The sequence below is a fragment of the Benincasa hispida genome, chromosome 9 (genome assembly GCF_009727055.1).
Source record: "Benincasa hispida cultivar B227 chromosome 9, ASM972705v1, whole genome shotgun sequence".
NCBI classification, from domain to species: Eukaryota; Viridiplantae; Streptophyta; class Magnoliopsida; order Cucurbitales; family Cucurbitaceae; genus Benincasa; species Benincasa hispida.
In genome coordinates this window covers 4,263,294-4,285,052 of record NC_052357.1, presented here as the reverse complement: position 1 = coordinate 4,285,052, position 21,759 = coordinate 4,263,294, and the positions used below count along the sequence as shown (strand labels likewise).

Genomic DNA, 21,759 nt, shown 5'->3' with positions numbered 1-21,759 from the left:
AGAGAGAGGTTTAATTGCTCTATTTTGATGAAGAGAAGAAAAAAAAACGCAATAAATGTATGATTAAAGGCATCTAAAAATATTAATGGGTTGCAGTAAAATTGGGTAGCTGTTATGATTTAAGAACACAAGTTATCGATTAAATATCACTTTTTATATAAAAGATATGAAAATTAATTAAACACCGATTATACCAGGAGTATTTATTTCGGCATCATCGATCAATTAGAATCAAGATCTTTTTCAAAAATGGAAAAAAAGGTACAATAAATATGTTAACCCTGACAGAGGTTGAGAGAGAGAGTTTCCAAATGTAGGGATCGAATGCAATGGAATCAATCCGTAAAAGAAAAAAAAAATTGGCGAAAAGGACGTCGATTCAATCAATCCAGATCGTCTTCTTCTTCAATCACGCCGACTCACGAATGGAATTTGCTTCACCAGAGGAGTAAAAAATGACATTAAAATCAGTGAGGATCGACACATCGAATGGATTAGGTGAAGTCTAAACCAGCACTTGAGGTGAAAGAAATGATCGCAATCAAGTAAAAGCTGGAGACATGTTAAAAAGGATCAAATCAAAATATGAAAATAATAATAATAACAATAGTCTGAATTTGAGTATTCTGCTATATCTGCGAAATCACAAATTTTAAATACATGTTTGTAAAATACCTGATTAATTTTGTCATCCATCATACTTTCTCATTATTTTATGCAACAAATAATTTTGTCACCAAAACTTTTAAAACAAATTCCCTGAATGTTTGGTTAGGAGTTGTCATTACACATATCGCTTCGCATGAACTTTGTATCCATTTGAATTAACTTAAGAAAAAAGTATTTTTCAATAAATTCATTTTTATTTAAATACTTTTGATAAAAAATATTAAAAGTACTTCAAAATATATTTTGAATGATTATTAAACACTCCAATTCACCGCTAAAAATGACTCCTCACAGACCATACTATTTTATTACAATAAAAAAAATAATGATCATTATTTATTTAGTTTTAAATATAATACAAGAAAAAATTCAAACCACGTATTTTTTTTATCATTAACATATATTATTTGTCAAATAAGTTAACTTATTACTTAGTTTGACTCGTGCTGACCATAATCACTTGGTATAACTAAAAACCTAGGGTCCATTTAGATTGACTTAAGAAGAAAGTATTTTCCAAAAAACTCATTTTTATTTAAACACTTTTAATAAAAACTAATTAAAATACATCCGAAAAAACTATTCTAAGTATTTGTCAAACACTCCAATTTCTTCTAGAATGACTTATTTTTTTAAATTAAACACTTGAAAATGTATTCCAAACACACCCTACAACTTAATTTTTTTCTTTGCTTACTAGTGCATCTCTCCATCGTTGTTATCCTTCAAAAACAATCTCCATCTTTGCATTTATAGTGGAATTAAATTGAGCAATTTGAAACAATGGGGTGATTTTTCCCAGTTTAACGTGGTATATCGAAGAACTTCATCTCCTCTTTTATTCTTTCCATCCCTCTAGTGTTTCTTTAACTCTAGACTAGAAAACAATGTACTCCAATTATAAATTTTTTATCTCTAATAAATTGAGCAATTTGGTCCAATAGTATTGACACGACCTTAATTCCTAGAGGTCGAAGGTTCAATCCCCTACTCATAGTTGTTATACTAAAAAAGAAAACAGTAATAATGTTATAAATGGTTATAAATTTGATTTTTGCAAACAAAAAAATAAATGATTTTTTTCCTTTTAGAAACAAGCCTTCAAGATATAATTGTTACAAAAAATATATATAATAATAATAATAATAATTAATTATTAAACTGAGTCCATGAAAAGCTACATCCCGAGTAAATTATATATATATATATATGTACTTGCAATAGAAGATCCTAAAGTTTAAAAAAAATATTTAATGCCTTTTTAACTTCCAATTTTGTATCTAAGACATCACCAAAACATGTCTAATAAATTCTTAAATTTTCACCTTGTGATTAATAGGTGTTAAGACATATTTGAGATTTTTAAAAATTAATTGATAAATTAGATATAAAATAGCATTTATGTCTAATAGGAATTTTAAACTTTAGTGTCAAATTTGAATTTTAAAAAACGTCGAATAGGCCAAAAACCTACTTGACACAATCTAATTTTTATACACCTAATAAATACAAATTTGAATGTTTAAGAAACTATTTGACACTTATAAAAATTCAAATAGATGCAACAAATTCAACCATTCAAAGATTTAATAGACACTTTATAAAGTTAAAACACCTAGACATAATCTTGAAAACTTAGAGACTTAACACCTCATTTAATTAAAAATTTTCATATTGTTTCCATTGATTGTTTACTGCATCATTAGCCTTTAAGAATGACGTATAGTAATATATCACCTAATGATGTATCAAATTGATCGGGTAATAAAATGAAATTATTCATGCGATAGAAGTTAGAAGAGCAGAATAAAGCATAAGCATCTGCAATAATCTAAAGAAGTACTTTTGTAACTCACATTGGCAATAAAAACATCATTTTTTTTAAGAGGCTTGCAGTACCCGGCAGCGATATTCCCCAAGGGCCCATATAGGGAAAATGTTACGGTAAGCGGAATAACTAATCATGCAGTTCTTGTTAAAAACTCCCATGATATCCTGTACAAAAAACAAAATCTACAAATTAACATAAAGAAATGCGGCAGTAAATGTAGAGAATTCTTTTATAAAATTAACAGCAAATATTAATCTGTACTCTAAACTTTTGGAGTTATATTAATCAAAACTCTAAACTAATAATGGTATCGTATTAAATCCTACCCTCCTCCATATTTCGTTGAACTGAATTGTACAAAACTTATAATTTCAGTCAATTAAACTTCTAAATTTTATAAACCAATTAATTTAGATTTAGATTCTCAAGTGCGGGTAGCTTCTTCAATATCGATTTTATAAAATGAATAAGTAAATGTATGATTATTCTCAATAAAATTCTGAATAAGAGTCCAAATTGATTCATTTATGAAAGTTTGGAGTTTAGTTGATACAATTCTAAGTTTTATATGGGACTTTTCTCTAGAGGGTGTAGATTGATACACTTACAAAAGTTCAGTGTAGATTGGTATAATTATTAGTTTAGAATGTAAATTGATACAACCATAAAGTTGAGGGATATAAATCAATATTTTTCCTAAAATTAAGTTATATCCCATCAACGTCAAGGCACAAAACAAATTCCATAATCAACTTCCAACCAATTATGGTTACATTGGTCAGTTTAAAGTAATAAAATTTAAAGAGTAAAGTCCAGTTACCTCTTGAGGAAAATCTCCATCCTCCATCTGAGAATTAATTAGTATCCTTGCTGCACGGTGTAATGGTGTTGGATCTCTTTCAGCCTAACCACATGAGAAAATTTGTAATCGTTAACATCAACATATCAAAAGCTTTAAGAACATCTTAGGAAGTACAACAAATTATACCTAACATGGAGAATCAATTAATTTGATAAATGTATGATAGTTTTAGCTCTTATAAACCAATATTTAATACCTGCCCAGCATCGATGAGGGATAACATAGCCCAACCAGTATTGACAAGATGTGGCCTATCATCTTTGATATTTGTGTACACCTATTCAAATGATAATAAGATTTCGTGAAACAGGAATACATAATACTTGAATAATACTTGTGGTCAATCGTAGAAACGATATATCAATAAATCATAATACAAGTCATCATCAGGCAGTCACAGGATAGTCAGATCCTACAAATACGAACCTTTTTGCTTGCACGATAGAGGAAAATTTGCGGTCTTGTAATCCAGCAAAATTGGTGGGTTACAATAACTCATAACATGAAAAGTAGCCCAAATTTCCAAAGGTCATTCACTCAGAAACTTTGGTTATGACTTATGACATAAAAGCAGAGAAAATGGTATGGACAGCCCAAATAAAATTTGACCTAAATTTTGAAAACAAACATTTTTTGGCCTCTTGCTTACATCATCCTTAACAAAATTACCAAAATCACCCCGATTCTCTCTTCCTTCTCTTTGCTTCTTCCTCCTGACTGCAACATTTTTGGGGAAAAAAAATCCTTCTCACTCTTGATCTTCTTCTTCTTCAGTTAAAGATGGAAGCTGGAACGTAAATCAAAGCGAGAGCAAGACCAAGGAGCAAGAGGAAGAATCCGAAGGGGAGCATGAAGCAAATTTGATAAGAATTTTTTAAAAAGAAAAAAAAGAAAAAAAAGCGAGAGGAAGGAGCGAGAAGCGAGAGGAAAAAACGAGATCCATATTTGCTCCTCGTTCACGGGTTGAATCTGTAATTCCATAATATGCTTGCATCAGCAAAAAAAAAAAAAAAAAAAAAAAAAAAAAAAAAAAACAGCATAATTACATTCCTGAGCGAGAGGAATTTCATACAACCTTATCCTGGCAGGAAAGATAACTTTCTCCCCAGCCACCGGCAGCAAGCTCCTTAGACATTAGGAAATCACAAGCTTTACGAAGACTAGAACAGCTTTCGTATCTCCTTCCAGCAGCAATCAGACCCCTTATGCCAAACCAACCACCATAGGTGAAGCAGACTCCCCACGATCCATACCTATCATGTAAGTAATTCGACAATATTCATGCATAAAATATTAGCATAGACCGCTCCAGTATAGTATAGCACTAAACAGTACTATTCTAGTAGAAAGGCCATTCAAGGAGACTAAATACTTCTTTTAAGATGAAATTCCTACTTTCATAGAGCAAATGAAAGGTAGAATAATGGGACCAAATGTATCAAGTTAAACTTTAAAAACATAACAATGAAATTGAAACGAACCAAGATCCATCAGTTGCTTGTATGCTTTCAATGAAGTCTGCAGCTTTAGCAATAGAATTGCCAATTTCATTGCTTCTATGACCCGGATATAATTTCTTGAACGCTGCAAGTGCTTGAATTGCTGCTGACGTACACTCGACATATCTATATATTCAATTGGTCCAACATCAATTTCAAGATATATACAAAGGAAGGCTAAATCAATGGACATGAGCCATTTTAAAATCTTACGGGTAGTCAATGACAATATCACCGAAAGTTTCAGCAGGGTTCATCAGCTGAAAATCAAACGTAAATAATAAATAACCCAAGCTACAATAAGAGGGCGAGAAAATAATGTCCATAACAATCAATTGTATTTACCTCCAGCCACCGGTATGATCTGGTGAGTTCATAAGTGGCAAAGCCACCATCAGTATTCTGCAAGCTAATAAATTTGGATTAAAGACTAACGCTAATGAACTTGGATTTAAAGAATAAAAATCTAGAGCGTGTTCAGATTGAAAGAAGCCTAAATAGTGCATCTTTAGATTAAAAGGATCGAGAAAAAGATATATATCATGCCTCAGCATCTACTTTCAATAGACACTTGTGTAGTACTTGTAAAACTCTTAGGTTTGAGAAAGAATCAGAATGCTCCAAAGATATGAATATATACAAGTGTACAAGGCATAGAAAAGGAAAATATCACAAAATATTTACAAGAATGGAAAATCCTAATTATAGAATTATAACACTCCCCCTCAAGTTGGAGCATATATGTTAATCATGCCCAACTTGTTACATAGATAATTTATACGTCTTCCATCCAATGCTTTCGTGAAGCTATCTCCTAATTGTTCTCCAGTCTTCACATATTCTGTAGATACCAACCTTTGTTGAATTTTCTCACGTACAAAATGGCAATCAACTTCAATATGTTTAGTCCTTTCATGAAATACTGGATTAGACGCAATATGAAGTGCTACTTGATTGATTATCACACCACAACTTTGTCGGTGTGGTGATTTCAAATCCAAACTCAACAAGAAGTTCATATATCCAAATCAATTCACACAGATTGTGCCGTTGCTTTATATTCTGATTCTGCACTTGAACATGACACCACATATTTTACTTCTTACTCTTCCAAGAAATCAAATTACCACCAACAAAAACACAATACCCTGAAATTGATCTTTTGTCTTCTTTAAATCCTGCCCAATCAGCGTCTGAGAAACATTCAATATTAGTATGACCATAATCCTTATATAATAAACCACGTCCGGGAGCAGCCTTTAAATAACAAAGAATCTGTTCCAATGCAGCCCAATGATCAACTGTAGGACATGACATGTACTGACTCACAATACTTACTGAATAGGCAATGTCGGGTCGAGTCAATGTAAGGTAATTAAGTTTTCCCACTAACCTCCTATATCTTTCAGGATCTTTTAGCCATTCTCTATCTTTTGTGAGCTGTAAGTTGGGCATCATTGGGGTACTACATGGCTTAGCCCCTAGCTTTCCTGTTTCAGTCAACAAGTCAAGCACATATTTTCTCTGTGATAATAGAATTCCTTTCTTGCTTCTTATTACCTCAATTCCTAAGAAGTATTTCTACATGCCCAAATCTTTTGTATGGAATTGACTATGAAGAAAGGTCTTTAGAGACTGGATACCTGAAGCATCATCACCAGTAATCACAATATCATTCACATATACAACTAACAAGATGACACCACCCTCAGATCTCTTAAAAAAGACTGAATGATCTGACCTACTCTTCTGCATTCCAAAGCTTTCAATCACCTGACTAAATTTACCAAACCAAGCTCGTGGGCTCTGCTTTAATCCATACAAGGATTTACGAAGGATACACACCGTTCCATTCTCCCCCTGAGCAACAAACCCTGGTGGTTGCTCCATATACACCTCTTCTTGAAGATCACCATGAAGAAATGCATTTTTAATATCAAGCTGATGTAAAGGCCAATGATTGATTGAAGCTAATGAAATAAACAACCTTACAGATGCCATTTTTGCTACAGGAGAAAAAGTATCAGCATAGTCAACGCCATAAGTTTATGCGTAGCCTTTCGCTACGAGGTGCGCTTTTAACCGAGCAACAGAACCATCAAGATTGACTTTAACTGCAAACACCCATTTGCAACCGATAGCCTTCTTTCCTGCAAGAAGAGAAACTAAATCCCAAGTACAATTATCATCTAAGGCAGTCATCTCCTCCACCATTGCGGCACACCAACCAGGATGAGATAAAGCTTCATGAACAGTTTTAGGGATGGATACAGACTCTAAGGATGCAATGAATGAACATGTGGAAGGCGACAAATGGTTATATGAAACAAAAAAGGAAATGGGATGAACACATGTACGTTTACCTTTACGAAGAGCAATAAGGAGATCGTCACTCGTTTCTGGATCCATTGACGAAGAAGACTCTGGTACAGGGCATGGAACTGAAGGAGGTTGTTGTCGAGTATAGACCTTAACGATGGGTGGAAGAGAAGAGGTAGCCACAGGTAGAGAGATGAATCAGGAAGAGGATCGGAGGGAGAAGTAACTGTGTGGACAAGGAAATCATCCTCTACTTCCTTATGCTCCCCCTGACTCTTATTCAGAGAGAATGATGGTGATGAAAAAAAATGGGGTATGTTCAAAAAACGATATCAGGAGAGACGAAATATTTATTTAGACTAGGACAATAACACCGATACCCCTTTTGGACATGGAAATAACCAAGGAAAACACATTTTAAGGACTTTGGATCCAGCTTGGTATGTTGAGGCCGAACATCCCGAACAAAACAAGTACAACCAAATATTTTGGGTGGAATGGGAAACAAATTTTGCTTAGGGCATAAGTACGAAAAGGTATCTCACCCTTGAGAATGGAAGAAGGCATGCGATTTATTAAGAAACAAGCTGTGAAAACAGCGTCAGCCCAAAAGGATTTTGGAACATGCATCTGAAACATCAAGGCTCTGGCTGTCTCAAGGAGATGACAATTCTTTCGTTCTGCAACTCCATTTTGGGATGGAGTATCGACACAAGAAGATTGATGAAGAATGCCATGGGCATCTAAATAAGACTTGAGTGTATGAGAGAAATATTCCTTAGCATTATAACTCCGTAGGATTTTAAAGCACCACTAAACTGAGTTTGGATCTCAGCATGAAAGTTATGAAAATGAGAAAGTAACTCATAACGACTTTTCATTAAATATAACCACTTAACACGAGAATAGTCATCGACAAATGTAACAAAATACCGAAACCCTCCTTTGGACTCAATAGGACAAGAACCCCACCCAAACATCAGAATGGACTAATTCAAAAGGAGCACTAGCTCATTTATTGACTCGAGGATACAAACTCAAACGATGAAATTTAGCAAATTGACATGACTCACAATCTAAAGAAGACAGATGTTGAAGTTGTGGACGAAGACTCTTCAACACAAAGATAGACGGATGACCCAAACGACAATGCTCTTCAAAGGGAGACGACACACTTGAGCATGTGATGGCCGTAGGTGTTTGTGATTCAAAGATGTAAAGACCTCCAATTTCACGCCCTTTACCAATAGTCTATTTCGTCATAAGATCCTGAAATAAGCAATAACCAGGAAAAAAAGAGACACAACAATGAAGATCACGAGTGAGTTTACTAACCGAAATCAAATTAAACGAGAAATGTGGTAAATTTAAAACTGATGATAAAGAAATTGATTCAGTAAGATGGACGGTTCCTGATCCTAAAACAGGAGTGGAGGTTCCATCAGCTATAGTGACATTAGGTGAAGAGGTAGATGTACAAAGGTTAGAGAATAAACTGGGGTTACCTGTCATATGGTCTGTAGCGCCAGAGTCAATGACCCATTTTGACGTGGAGGAAAGAAGGCATTTAGAAATGTTACCTGTCTCTGCGATGGCCGTAATGGGAGTAGAAGATGATGCCCTCAATGACTCTTGATACTGCTGAAATTTAGCAAATTCCTCTGCAGAAATCGTAATTGACTTGTCAAGATTATCAGGAGTAGAGGCGACATGAGCAGAGGGTGATGGCATCTTCTGACCCTTATTCAGCAATTTTCTGCATTCACGTTTCGTATGGCCAGGTTTATGACAATAATAGCCAACAATACCTCCTGGATTTGATCTTTGGTTATTTGGATGACCTTTGAAGCTATTTGATTCATCCCCTTATTACCTTTGTAATCATTTGTGCACCCAATCAAAGCACTGCTAGAATCAGATGATGTAACTGCTTGTGTCTTTTCAGTACGAAGTATTCGAGTGTAAGCTTCTTCCAACGAGGAGATATTTGAGCTTGACAACACTTGATCTTTGGCCATCTCATATTTAGGTGCAAGGCCTACTAAAAAGCTCATGATAAACAACTTTTCACGTTGAGCCATTAGAACTTTTGGATCCGTACTGATTGGCATCAAGGCATTGAATTCCGTGCATAACCTCCATGAAGTAGCTTGTAAGAGATTTTTCTCCTTGATCAGGTTGATATAGAGTCTTACAAACAGTAAACACTCTATTAATATTCTCTTTCCCTGAATAAAGAAAATCCAGATATTCCAATAGTTCCTTGACTGACTCGCAGTGATTTACTAGTTCAACAATTTCCCGGTCAATAGAATTCTTGATTTCTAGAAGCATCCTTGAATCGTCCCGCCACCAAATCTTCTTATTAGCATCAATCGGTGGCTCTTCTGTGATGTGATCATCCATCTCCATGCTCCTAATAAAGTGGCGGACATTTGATCTCCATGAAAAATAGTTGGATCCATTCAACTTGTGTTCAATTACTTTTGACACCATAGGAACAATCTCAGACATGACTACTAGTTTCTGATCAGCCATTATCTCAAAAACAATAGACACCGGACAGCAGAGAATCAAACCCTAATTTACCGAAGAGAGGTCTTGACAAGCAGTGAGAATATCTATATATCCCAAACAAGCACACCATCAAGAAGAGTCAACCACACTAAAGAAAACCCACAGAAAACGAGCAAAAAAGGACGGCGCACGTGCCTACACGCGCCGGCACGTGGATGGACGGCAGAGAAGGACGATCGGCGCGTGAGCCTCACGTGCTGGTCAGATGGCAACCGACTAATTTTTTGTAGATCGGCGGCTGGGCTTCTCTTTGGACTGGGCAGTGTCGAAAAAAACAACTTTTTTTTTCCGGCGGTGGCTAACAACGGCGAACAAACCGAAGACGGCGACTGTGAGCAAAACTGTAAACTCACCTCTCCACAAAACCCTAAACGTAACACAAATGGGTTCTAAATTCTCAAACCCTAAGGTTCACAAAAACCCTAAGTTTATTTAGAGAGCTCTGATACCATGTAAAACTCTTAGGTTTGAAAAAGAATCAAAATGCTTTATTCATTCATTCACCAAAGATATGAATATATACAAGTGTACAAGACATAGAAAAGGAAAATATCACAAAAGGAAAATATCACAAAATATTTACAAGAATGAAAAATCCTAATTATAGAATTATAACCAAAAAAAAAAAAACATAAAGCCATAAACCTTGTTTACTTGAATCAGTACTTCACAATTCAAGGGAGACAATGAAGGACAAGACTTGGAGTCCATCTATCACACAATTATTTATTTATTTATTTATTTATTTCATTATTATTATTATTTTGGAAGGGAAACGCATCCATACAAGAAGTTGAATTAGGCACAGGGGACAATTCATTCTATTTGTTTGTTTAGTTAGTTGTTTTCTGTAATTGGCATTGGAGCATTAGTATGCAGTCAAAGCCATCTTATCGGAAATTTGGTATGAAAGGAATCAACATATTTTTCAAGACAGGTTTCTACCTTGGTCCACACGTAATGAAATTGCTCATGTTAAAGCTTCTTCTTGGTGCTCACTCTCCAAATTATTTGGAAACTTTTCCATTCAAGATATTTATCTTACTTGGATTGTTTTTTTCCACCAGATTAATTTTTAGATTGGTTTTTGTTTAGGTTCATGAGTATTTGACAAGTTTTATTTGTTTTTACTATTGTATTTTGAGCATTAGTCTCTTTCATTATTTCAACGAAGGGTTGTTTCCTAGAAATATTTTTTTTTTTAAAAAAACCAGGTTGGTGGTGACTCAGCTTGCGTTAAACATGAGTTTTCAATCAACAACAGAAACATCTTTCAATGTAAATCCCATCTGACCACCAATTAGACAACAACGATTCACCAGTCATAACTCATAACAAATGGTCAGTGCGAAAAAATATTAAACATATGGTCAATGTCAAGAAATACTAACACACAATGCTAAGAAATAGACAATTAGGTTCAACAGCTTGGAGTGGAACTTTGGGGGAGGTAAACCTCGCTGAAAGTCAAAATCATTCCAAATTCAGAACCAACTTACATCAAGGCACACTCACAGTTGCAGAACTACCAGCTGAGATTCCAAGACTATGATCAAGGAGTTCCTCCTCAATCCGCCGTTTGGGGAGAAAGGCCGATTTCTTTGGCTCGACAATGTGTGTACGATTTTATGGGCTTTGCAGGGAGAGAGGAACAGCAGGGTTTCCAGGGTTATTGAAAGGGAACCTCCAGAGTTATGGTCCCTTGTGTGCTTTCACGTTTCCCAGTGGGCTTCAATTTCGAAGTTTTTTTGTAATTATTCTATAGGATATATTCTTTCATTTTTTTCTTCAATGAAAGTGTGTGTGTGTATGTGAGAGAGAGAGAGAGGAAAATCTTTGTGGCAACAGGCAAGTAGGGTTGTGTGCTTAGTTTGTAAGGGCATATAATTTTTAGAGGGAAGGAGCTTAATCTTTTTTACTTTTAGTCCCTTGCTAGGTACCATGTTTCTTTGTGCATTTCGGTTTAAAAAAAAAATCTTTTAATTTTTTTTAATTATTCACTTAGTTTTGTCTTATTTGATTGGAGGCTTTTCTTTTAGGTAGCCTCCAATTCTTGCGGGCTTTCTTTCTTGCATACCTAGAATTCTTTCATTTTTTTCCTCGATGAAAGCTTGGTTATTCCTAATAATAATAATTTCAAAAGAAAAAACATATTAACCATAGTTACCTGTAAGGACAGGATGACATTTACAGCATCGTATAACCGTTCTTCATCAATCGACTTCCCTACTATTTCTGAAGGAAGTTTTGATAATAAAAGAACAGCCTACAAAAATAAACAAATATTATTATTTTGAAAACAAACAATGGCCAAGCAAGTATGATATTTGTTCAGGATGCTAAAAGGTGAGGCAATGCCAGAAATTCTTTTGCCCCATTCTAGTGGGGACTGTCATTCTCCTTTACAGATGAGTCAAGGTGGGTATGAGAAACCACCTCATGAAAAATGAGTATTCTTCCCCATTCTATGTTTTAGTGGGGACTGTCATTCTCCTTTACATATTCTACATTCTAATATGTTTTTATATAAAACCAAAAAAATATATAAATTCATAGTTTTTTGGGGAAACAAAATATAAGATCATTTTGATTGAAGTAATTCACAACTTATACTATTCAAATAATTGACAATTGCCTTGTGTAAGGTCTACAAGTATTACCAACATATGGATTAATCTTAAGCTATCAAATAATATAAAAAATAAATTTAAAAAATTAGGATCAGAGTCGGAGGCAAGATAAAGTGCATATTTAGCTTCTATCTCCAAAAGTCTGTGATGGGAGAAGGAATAGAAAGTCTGTGATGGGAGAAGGAAAAAAGGAAGGAAAACAAAAACAAAACTCCCACCTTCAGGGAAGAAGTATTATCCTATCTAAACTATGTTAAAAATTAATATATAAAAACAAGCCAATACCTTCAAACCTTCAGCGGTGCAGTCAGAGATAGGCCATCCATGATCGGCAGTTGAAAATGGCCATGCACCTTTTGAAATATGACGATACCAACTTTGTAAATCCCCAGGACAATCTTCTTGGACCTGTAAAGTAGAAAACTGAACACCTATACACAAACAAAGAGAGCGTGGAGTTGATAAGAAATTCTTCTAATAAGAACCTGGGAGTCTTGTATATACTTGTGCGCCTTTCTTAAAGTTGTCCCATATTCTTCAGAAAGCTTAGTTGACATGATAGCTTGAACGGCAAATGCAGTATCCCATAATTGACTTCCATTGTAACCCTACAGTAAACAAACATAGACAGCAAGATACATCTTCTGAATTTCCAGATGTTGCTACGTGATGATAAAATCTAATAGGAAAGCTCAGAAATCTTAAGCAGCTCATGCTTTCTGTAACAGAACTAATCGGCTGAGATTATTTCCTATTGCATGAATTATGTGTAGTTTTTTTCTAATAAGAGTTGTGTAGTTTCTGTCCTTTTCAATGTTTCTCTTCTAACTTTCCAGTATTCTTGGGACTCTGTACACATATTATCTGAATGGTAAGAAGAATGTATTATCGGATTTTCTACCTAGGGTTGAGAAATGGTTTAAACACCAATTCCACAGTTTAAAAGCGGGCTGACGGACAGTTTGAAAGTTTCCCAAGGAAGGAATACGATAAGTAGATACATCATTTCGAGTGTGATCAGACAACAAAAAATCAGACAAACACAGAAATTCTAGTCTTTACTCTCTTTACTGTTGAAGTATTAAAGACTATTGTTGCCAAGGTTAAGTTTATGGGTCAAAGTAAATTTAATATTATATCATCTACCACCCCCCTCACTTGTAGGCTTGAAATATATAGAAGATCCAACAAGTGAAAATCAATATTAATTGGGGAACAAATAACATTGTAGGAGTTTGAACATAGGACCTCCTGGACCACCTGCTCCGATGCCATGCCATGTTTAAATCACCAATTGATCCAAACGCTTAAGCTTATGAGTGAAGGTAGATTTAATATCATATCATCTAACTACCTTACATGCATCTGTTAGTATTGTATTAAATTTAATCTTTTTGGGGATATTGCCTATTAGGCGCTTTTTAGAAATCTAGTATCGTTTGAACTACCGTGTTGAACTTTTTCAAAATCAAAGAATGTCATTGTTGATAGCATATCCCTAGATTTATGTCATTGTTGCCTTTGGGACATATTCCGGAGCTTTCATGTGATTTTGTAGGATTCGAGCAATTCTAATCTAATTGATGATTCAAACAAGGAGTATTTGGAGCTTAGAGGAGCAATATGGAGCATACAGGTCATAGCACGGAGAGCTATAGCAAGAATTTCGGAGAGGACAACGTCTCAAATGTCCGAACCCATGAATTCATGCAGCCAAGCCACAAGTACCAAAAGACAGTGACTAGATGCTTCAGATTTGGATCTTCTGTCGCTCAATGCCGCAAAGCACCCCCCAAGATTGAAGTTTCGTTTGTACTGTTGAGATGCTACACCTAGCGTTTCAATGCTACATATTAAAAAAAAAGTGGGCAATTTTGTAAAAATAGGGCCACATCGAGACACTGTGCAATGCAGAGGAAACTATATATTCTTCTTTTCTCATCTGATTTTGAGAAGCGCAATCAGAGGAAAAAAGTTTCAGATTTGATAATTTCTCAGCCTAGAAGGTGGAGGAAGCATTCTTTAGAGCCAAGGAAAACGTTCAAGGCTTGGGATCGCAACGCATCATGACGGAAACGAGGATTAACACATGTTTGTGTGCTCTGAATTGCATTGTCTATTATTTTGACCAAGGAATAGTTTTGTATGATCTAGTTTTCGCCTCTTGAGTTAAATCTAGACAAGAACACGATTGGTTGTAAAATCTTGCATGAAAATGAAGATTTCTTGTGGAAGTCACTAAAAGGAGAGTTTTTAAGTGCCTTATCTCGATGTAGAACTCCTAGATAGATATGTTTAGTTTTCTATTTGGGAAAGTATATTGGTTGAACTTGGAAAAGTCAATTAATTTGCTTAATCTTCTTGGCTTAGTTTTGTTACATAATTGAATCGGTTTGCATCACTAATCACACTATTTTTCTAACCGAATAAATCGTTGTCTTGAGATATCCTCTCATTATCTCCATCTAGGTAGATTTTAGAGACAGACAGTCTCGCTCAATTCACTATAATAAGACTTGACACCATACATGTATGAATTTGCATTACACAAAAATAATGCAACGCACAGTCCAATCTTCTTTGTCCTCTTTTCTTTCTCTCTCTATCATAAAGAAATTGAGATGTAGCCTCCAAATACTGTCCTTTCTCTAGACAATTTCTTACAGGAGCCTACAGATGATTTTATTCCATTTTACTGCACCTTGTGATTAATAAAACATGGTCAAGACATAATGAAGCATGCTAAAAACTCACTACAGCAACCTTTGTGTACTCTGTGGTTAGAGTATCAGGTACCAACTTGAGAGGTACTACCGTCAGATCTCAACAGCATCATTGGGAACTAATCTAGAAAGATATTCCTCTAGGGTTGTTGAAAGTAGGATTTTAACCTAGGGGTATTTTTGTAATTGTCTTCGGCCCTAAGGTTCTCTACTGTCTATTTATTCGCCCTGTTCCCTTGTATTCAATTTATCAATTTAATAATAAGAAAAAGATCTGTATCGTGGTTTTTCTCCCTGTTCTAGGGTTTCCACGTAAACGGTGTGTTGGTCTCTCTTTTCGTCTTGTCTCTTTTATATTTCATCAAGGGTGATACAATATTTTTTTAAAATAGTGAACCGTAGTCTTTGTTTTTGTTTTTTTGTTTTTTTTTTCCCTGTGCATCTTTTGTTTCTTTCCTTTCCATGTTACTTTCTTAGTTTCTTTCTTCAATGACAAATCATACTTCCATAGAGCAAATGAAAGACCGTGTCTTTTTCTTAAACCCATTGTATCATATGTATATGCCACATATTCTGAGAATGATGGGAAGAAAAACTGTTAGTAGGAGAAAATAGCATTTATAATGTCAATGAGAGGCAATGTGGCGTTAATTGTGAACCTGCATTTTCATGCCATCTTCAGCAATCCAAAGATAGTCATAGAGTCTTGGAATATGCAATTTGAATGCCTCTGAATGTGGATCTTCCACCCAACAACAAAGCATGTTTAATACCTGCACAAATGAAGTAGACAATCAAGCCTCCATGGAAAAAATGATAAAACGAGGAATTCCATCTAGGTGGTGTAGAAGACCTGAAGAAAAGAACTGACCCAATTGTTTCATTAATGAGACCTTCGTAGATGGCCACAAAATTTGTTTATATACATATTGTCTTTTCGATATCCAAAAAGTAATCTGTTATTTCATGTAAATCATAATTTATAGTCCCTAAAGCATACCTTGTTGACAGGCCCTATACATATATACCGAGTATTTTCATCTTCATAGTGGATATGTTGCATTACAGTCCGCAAAGCCTTTTCCCTCAGTCTTTTTGCAGGCCAACACATAAAAAGAGGCTCATAAACATGGTGCAGTGAAGCCCACAGAACATCCTGAACCAGCGGATGTGGGTAATACAGATCTTCCTAACAACAATGGCAAAGCAAACTGTGACCATAAAAAAACGGCATCCTTCAAAGAAAACTGGCAACAAATTAATATTCAGAATGCATGTGTAGTTCATTACAGTCAATGCACCAAATAATTTGTATATGAACATAAATATTGTCATCTTCTCCAAAAATTTGCACCAGGTAATCGTCTTATCAATCAACTAAAGAAAATATGAGAGAATAACTAATTAACTAGTCCAAGCAAATGTTAGTTCACTGAGGAGAAAGGTAGTTTCGGACTCATAGATTCTTGAGAAAAGAATTGCATGTATAAAGCATCCAAAGTACCTATTGGATGAGGGGCAATTGTAAATGATTGCTAAATTTAATTATTGCACAAAACATCCACATTTACGAGACATTTGACTGCCCATTATTGTAGTTATTATTTTTTTACAAGAACTCAACTAACCTTTTCATTGGTAAATGAAACGGAAAGATAGTTCAAAGACGAAGCCAAAGTTCTTTGGACAACGCTTGTAGTCTTTCTTTGGTCTCTCTAGGAAGAGAGATATTCCAGCTTATTCTCAAATAAGTCGCATCCTGACAAAGTCACATTCTTTTGAAAACAAACTTTTGTGACAATGCACAATAAGCCTTAAATAGAAATGCAGTACACAGATCTTGTAATATCTGGGAGGGCTTCACTGTTTCTTCCAATAATTTAGAGTCAAGAAATTGAAATTCTAAAGAATGATACACTGATATGCCAAATCTACCAAGAACCGAAATATATATATTCCCAAAACCTAGACCAAACACTTAGGAGGGAGTTGAGAATTTAAAAAGGGATAAAGCAGAGACCAAAATTACGTCAAAAGTAAACATTTCAGAGAGAACTTCAACCGTTTTCTTACCCACCTTTGCACACTGATTGCGAGCCACATTCCAATCAACTTCATGATAAGGGACAAGATAAAGTTCCTTCCTTAAAGATCTAATTATAGGCGTTATAGGACCAACAAATCTCTTGCCATACAGATAACACATGGGCAAGTATACCATTCGGCAATGACACCACATCCTTCCTATTAAACAAACCAACAAGAATTAGCAGCCGTGAACAAGTGATAAAATTACTATAAAAGCATCAAAAAGAAGATATAAAAAAGGGGCAATCAGAATTGAACTTAACTAGTTCATGTTGCAATGGTAAAACATTGAATATCTAAGTCACATAATATGATAATCCACATGTATACATGTGTAAGATGTTATGAATCGACAAGGAAATTGTATTTAGGAATTAAACTCTACTTGCACACGCATGTAAACAAATCAAGAGGAAAATTGAGATCTTAAGTGAAGAGAAGATATGCTCATATGGCTGGTGAAAAGGGGTACTTCTGTTATCTTTTCTATCCACCAGATTCTACAATGCTTTTGGATTTTGCAATAGAGTTTGAGTTATTTCTCTGTCTGTTGCAAAAATAGAGCCTGACCATGGGGTTTCCTCCAAACTTTAGTTGATTGCTAAAGAAGTCCTCTTTCAATAGGTAGGTTAGGCTGCTTTAAGTTAAAAGAAAACACACACAGACACACACAATATTACATTGGAAGCAGCCACTATGGGTGGAACGATGTCCTTTGAATCACCGTTTAAATAAAAACATGTATTTCTGCTTGAATAAACTGATCATGTTTCATTAACAAAAGAAAATGATGATTGACCTGGATGACAAGGGAGAAGATACGGCAAGAGCCATAGTTCTGGAGGGAGTGGATTATTTCCAGCCCATTCATATACTCCAAGTACCTGTCATCAGCAAACATTAATTACATTCACTGTTGATTTTAGATCATATACCAAGGAATCAGAGACTCAAGACCATACTGAAAGCCACATTTTCCCCCAAGAAGTAATTGCAGTTGCACCACCGTGGTCCAAGATCCATTTTCGTGCTTTATCAACACCACCCTGCCCATCTTCAGCTTCTTCACCAAGCAATCTCAAAGTAACATAATTCAGCACAGAACCAAACATTGTGCTTGGGCCTTCAATATGTAAACCCCAACCCCCATCTCTATTCTGCATTGACATAAATCATCCTATTAAGTTATTGAACTCATTTCTAAATGCTAAGGATCTTCATATTAGTTCTGTTTGGCCGTTTCTACCCCATAACCCTAGAAAATAAGCAATCTACAAAACATATTAATTGTTCTTTTGCAGTAATATATCATTATCACGAAATAAAAGTAGGACAAACAAACGTTAGGTAATTTCTTTCCTTTTTTTTTCCTTTTTTGATATCTATGAATTTTCGAACCCACACCTCAACTATTTTGCCGGGACAATTGCTTCCTGCTACATTTTCTTGTCAAAAGATTAGTAAAATATTAAATTTTAGGTAAGTAGCTACTATGGCTTGAAACATTCTTGACTGGTGGTGGTTAAAAACAAATAGCACCTGATTTGAACAGAAAAGGTATCCATTAAGATTTTAGGCCACAACGTGGAAAAACAAAAGGGGAAAAAAATCTTGCCTGATGATTGTATAGATATCTGCAAATCTCACGCTGGTGTTCTGTAGATAAGACAGCATTCAAGGCGCCTGTAATGGAAAGAGTAATGACCTGTGATGATAAACCAACATAACAATTTACATGGTTAACAATGCAGTAGTAAAATGCTATCATTTTGCATCTTTAAAGTTTCTTTTCCCATATAAATCTAGATTAGTGGTACAAGTGGGAGGGAAAGTGATGGGGAAATTTGGCATTAACGCCCTTCTATACATGTTCCTTGGAAGCTCTAAACATAGACACGCTACACCATATTCTATAAAGTTATATAGATTACAAATGCTCCTTCACAAATATTCTCTTACCAAACCAGGCATTAGAAACATTGGACCGCCATAGTCTCCAGCCCAGTGACCATCATGTGCCTGGATTGTTGAGTAAAAATTGATAGCCCTTTTTAAAGTCCGCGTTACTGCCTCCTCTGTCACATCTTCTTTATCTTTAACTTTAATTTGCGGTAGATTGACAAAGGATGAATTCTCCTTGGCAAACTGCAATTGGAAAATCAGAAACTTCTGAACTACAATCCCTGATCCAAAATGTAGCTAAAAAAAACAATAAATACTCCAGGTTCCCAAAACCCTCTCGAAGTCCTGTACTAAAAAACCACCATAACTTGTGGTTTTCAGTATTGAAATATGTAGCAGAGTTGGTTTTTGGCCAAATCAGTAAAAGGGGGCATGGATCAAGGAAGTTTAATGATCAAATTCCAAAGCTCTTAATGTTTAGTTGGTGAAAGAACCTGCATCCGCATGAGGAGATCAGTACTATGCTTCTTCTCGAATCGGTGATCGGAGAAGCGCTGGCGAGCATGTTGTATTTGCTGAAGATCTTCCGGGGAGCCGAGTTCGGGATGGAAATGCCACACTTGGCGACCAACGTGGTTGTTGAGGGTTGAGAGCCATCGGCCGCCGGCGTTAGAAGGATCGGTAAGTACGGTATCGGCCCCAATTTTGAGCTGCCACATTTTTGGTTGGATTGTAAAATGAGTCTTTAGGTGTGGTAGTTGTTGTTGTGTTGTATTTATGAACGAGAAAACACCAGCCAGGCAGCCACTGTGCCAACGAGCCACTCACTAGAACTGTCAAACACGTCTGCTGCAACGCAACTTTAAAGTGGATAACCAAAACATGAGAAAATGGAAAAACCCGTAACTTTTCCGGACCAAAAAGTGAAAAGAAGGCTGTGTTGGCAGTGAATCATTTTTGTGGTTGTGGTGCACAATTTAGCTATTAAGTTAATGCACAACCACGAAAATATCATTATCATGTAAATATTTCTAACTACTTGGGAATATATTAACATATATTTAAATATTGATGGATATTTTGAAGAAAAAAAATTATGGATATAATATAAGTTTATAAAAATATTATGAAATTTTTTATTGAAATTTTAGAACAAACTTATTTATGCTATAACTTTAAATATATAAACCAATAATTAGAAGTCAAATACAATTGATAATAGAATAATAGATAATAATGAAAATCGAAAAACTATTATGAACCAAATATTTCGTTAATAAAGTTTATGTCATACAAAATGAAGGTCAAATAAGTTTAGTAACAAGATGATCTAGAAAGTATTAGCACAATAACATAATTTATCCGATAATTATAATATTGTCCCTAACAAAATTCACATCAATTTAATTTTAAGTAGAAATGATGTAAAAAAATAATGAAAAAATTGAATTAATCAGATTAAAATATACATGTGTGTTCTTTTTTTTTTTTTCAAATTTTAATTCCTTTTGAGATGAAAGCATTGGATTGAAAATTGAGAAAATTTGAGAATTTGAAAAGGTAGCTCATTAGAAAATCTTGATATTCATGTAAGGGAAAACACCGATATGTAGAGATATTGAAACGACATATGGACGAAATATCCACAATATTTGTTGAACATGCATGTTCAAGGATACCAATTAGAGAGAAGTCTCTAAGGTACTTTATGTACAATGAAGGAGTTGTTGAGACATATTTTTTAGAACTAAGAAGAAATTCAAAACTTGAGATGATGGAGATTGCAACGAGAACAAACGTGACATGCTTTTGGAGTTTTTTTTTCCTCTTTGGTATAATTTAGTAGGATATTTTTATAAGAGTCCTAGTTTTTAAGGGTGATTTTGAGTTATGAAATTATAATTTTATGGATTTCTTATTTAATTTTAATATAAAAATCTCGTGTTACATCTATAAATGATCTTTGACTTGGGTTTTGACTTGAAAGGTTTGAACTGAAATTTAAACACATTTGCATGGTTATTTGTAAATTGAAATATAAGTATAAGGTTCACTTAGTGATCATTTATAGAATGAGTTTAATGTCTTACTTGGTCTTTAAAAATCATGTAGACATGTTGTTAGGTTTTATGTCTTAAAATTCATGATTTGTAAATAATAGAACTTATTCTCAAAATTCAATAAGGTGTTGTTGAATAGATGTTTTGCTTGATAGAAATCCAATAAACCTAAAAGTTTATTGACTATTAGATGAGTACTTGAACTTTACGTGGAGATATAAAGGTGGATCAGGTTCGAATAAATAGTTAAAATGATCTATAGTATATGAATAAGATTGGATATCTTATTTTGGTAACACTATTAAATGCGGTATGTTCTGTAGTTGTTACAAAGAGTTGTAAAGTACTACAAACGAAGTGATCCTAATTCGTTCATGTTGGGACATGAGGAGTGGGGTGTCCTTGTGCAAAAGGGTTTGTACGAGATCAGACCACGAAACTAGTAACTTTTACTTTATAATGATGTTTACTGTTTAAGACTGACTATTTTAAAGCGATGACCTAGGTAACTTGACCTTAATCCTGAGCTAACTATGAATTTCTCTTTATTTGGAATTATCCTTAGATTTGCATAGGTGAAGGTTTGCTCAACAGCGCCG

At 34.7% G+C, this 21,759-nt stretch overlaps 1 protein-coding gene and 1 pseudogene across 2 annotated transcripts; both read right to left on the bottom strand.

Moving 5' to 3' along the window:
* Nucleotides 1-202: 202 nt before the first annotated feature.
* Nucleotides 203-19,933, bottom strand: LOC120085608 (cycloartenol synthase). Of its 2 annotated transcripts, none has more exons than XM_039041678.1 (19): nucleotides 19,595-19,933; nucleotides 19,158-19,343; nucleotides 18,814-18,903; nucleotides 18,161-18,355; nucleotides 17,998-18,082; nucleotides 17,188-17,354; nucleotides 16,111-16,299; nucleotides 15,770-15,883; nucleotides 12,873-12,995; nucleotides 12,673-12,795; nucleotides 11,925-12,023; nucleotides 5,207-5,263; nucleotides 5,075-5,121; nucleotides 4,844-4,987; nucleotides 4,438-4,615; nucleotides 3,559-3,639; nucleotides 3,321-3,404; nucleotides 2,526-2,664; nucleotides 203-552 (listed from the first exon to the last, which is right to left on the bottom strand). In XM_039041678.1, exons 1-18 carry the CDS (start codon nucleotides 19,817-19,819, stop codon nucleotides 2,551-2,553), a joined length of 2,301 nt encoding a protein of 766 aa, XP_038897606.1. In that variant the 5' UTR covers nucleotides 19,820-19,933; the 3' UTR covers nucleotides 203-552; nucleotides 2,526-2,550. The 2 variants fall into 2 exon arrangements, with proteins under 2 accessions (XP_038897606.1, XP_038897607.1); XM_039041679.1 differs by having other exon boundaries at nucleotides 203-435.
* Nucleotides 5,277-11,910, bottom strand: LOC120085609 (annotated as a pseudogene).
* Nucleotides 19,934-21,759: the final 1,826 nt, after the last annotated feature.

Coding starts and splice junctions, on each gene's coding strand:
- LOC120085608 (XM_039041678.1), bottom strand. CDS start 19,819: ATGTGGCAGCTCAAAATTGGGGCCGATACCGTACTTACCGATCCTTCT. Junction 18,904..19,157: donor TGTTTCTAATGCCTGGTTTG/GTAAGAGAATAT, acceptor TTATCATCACAG/GTCATTACTCTTTCCATTAC. Junction 18,356..18,813: donor GATATCTATACAATCATCAG/GCAAGATTTTTT, acceptor ATGTCAATGCAG/AATAGAGATGGGGGTTGGGG.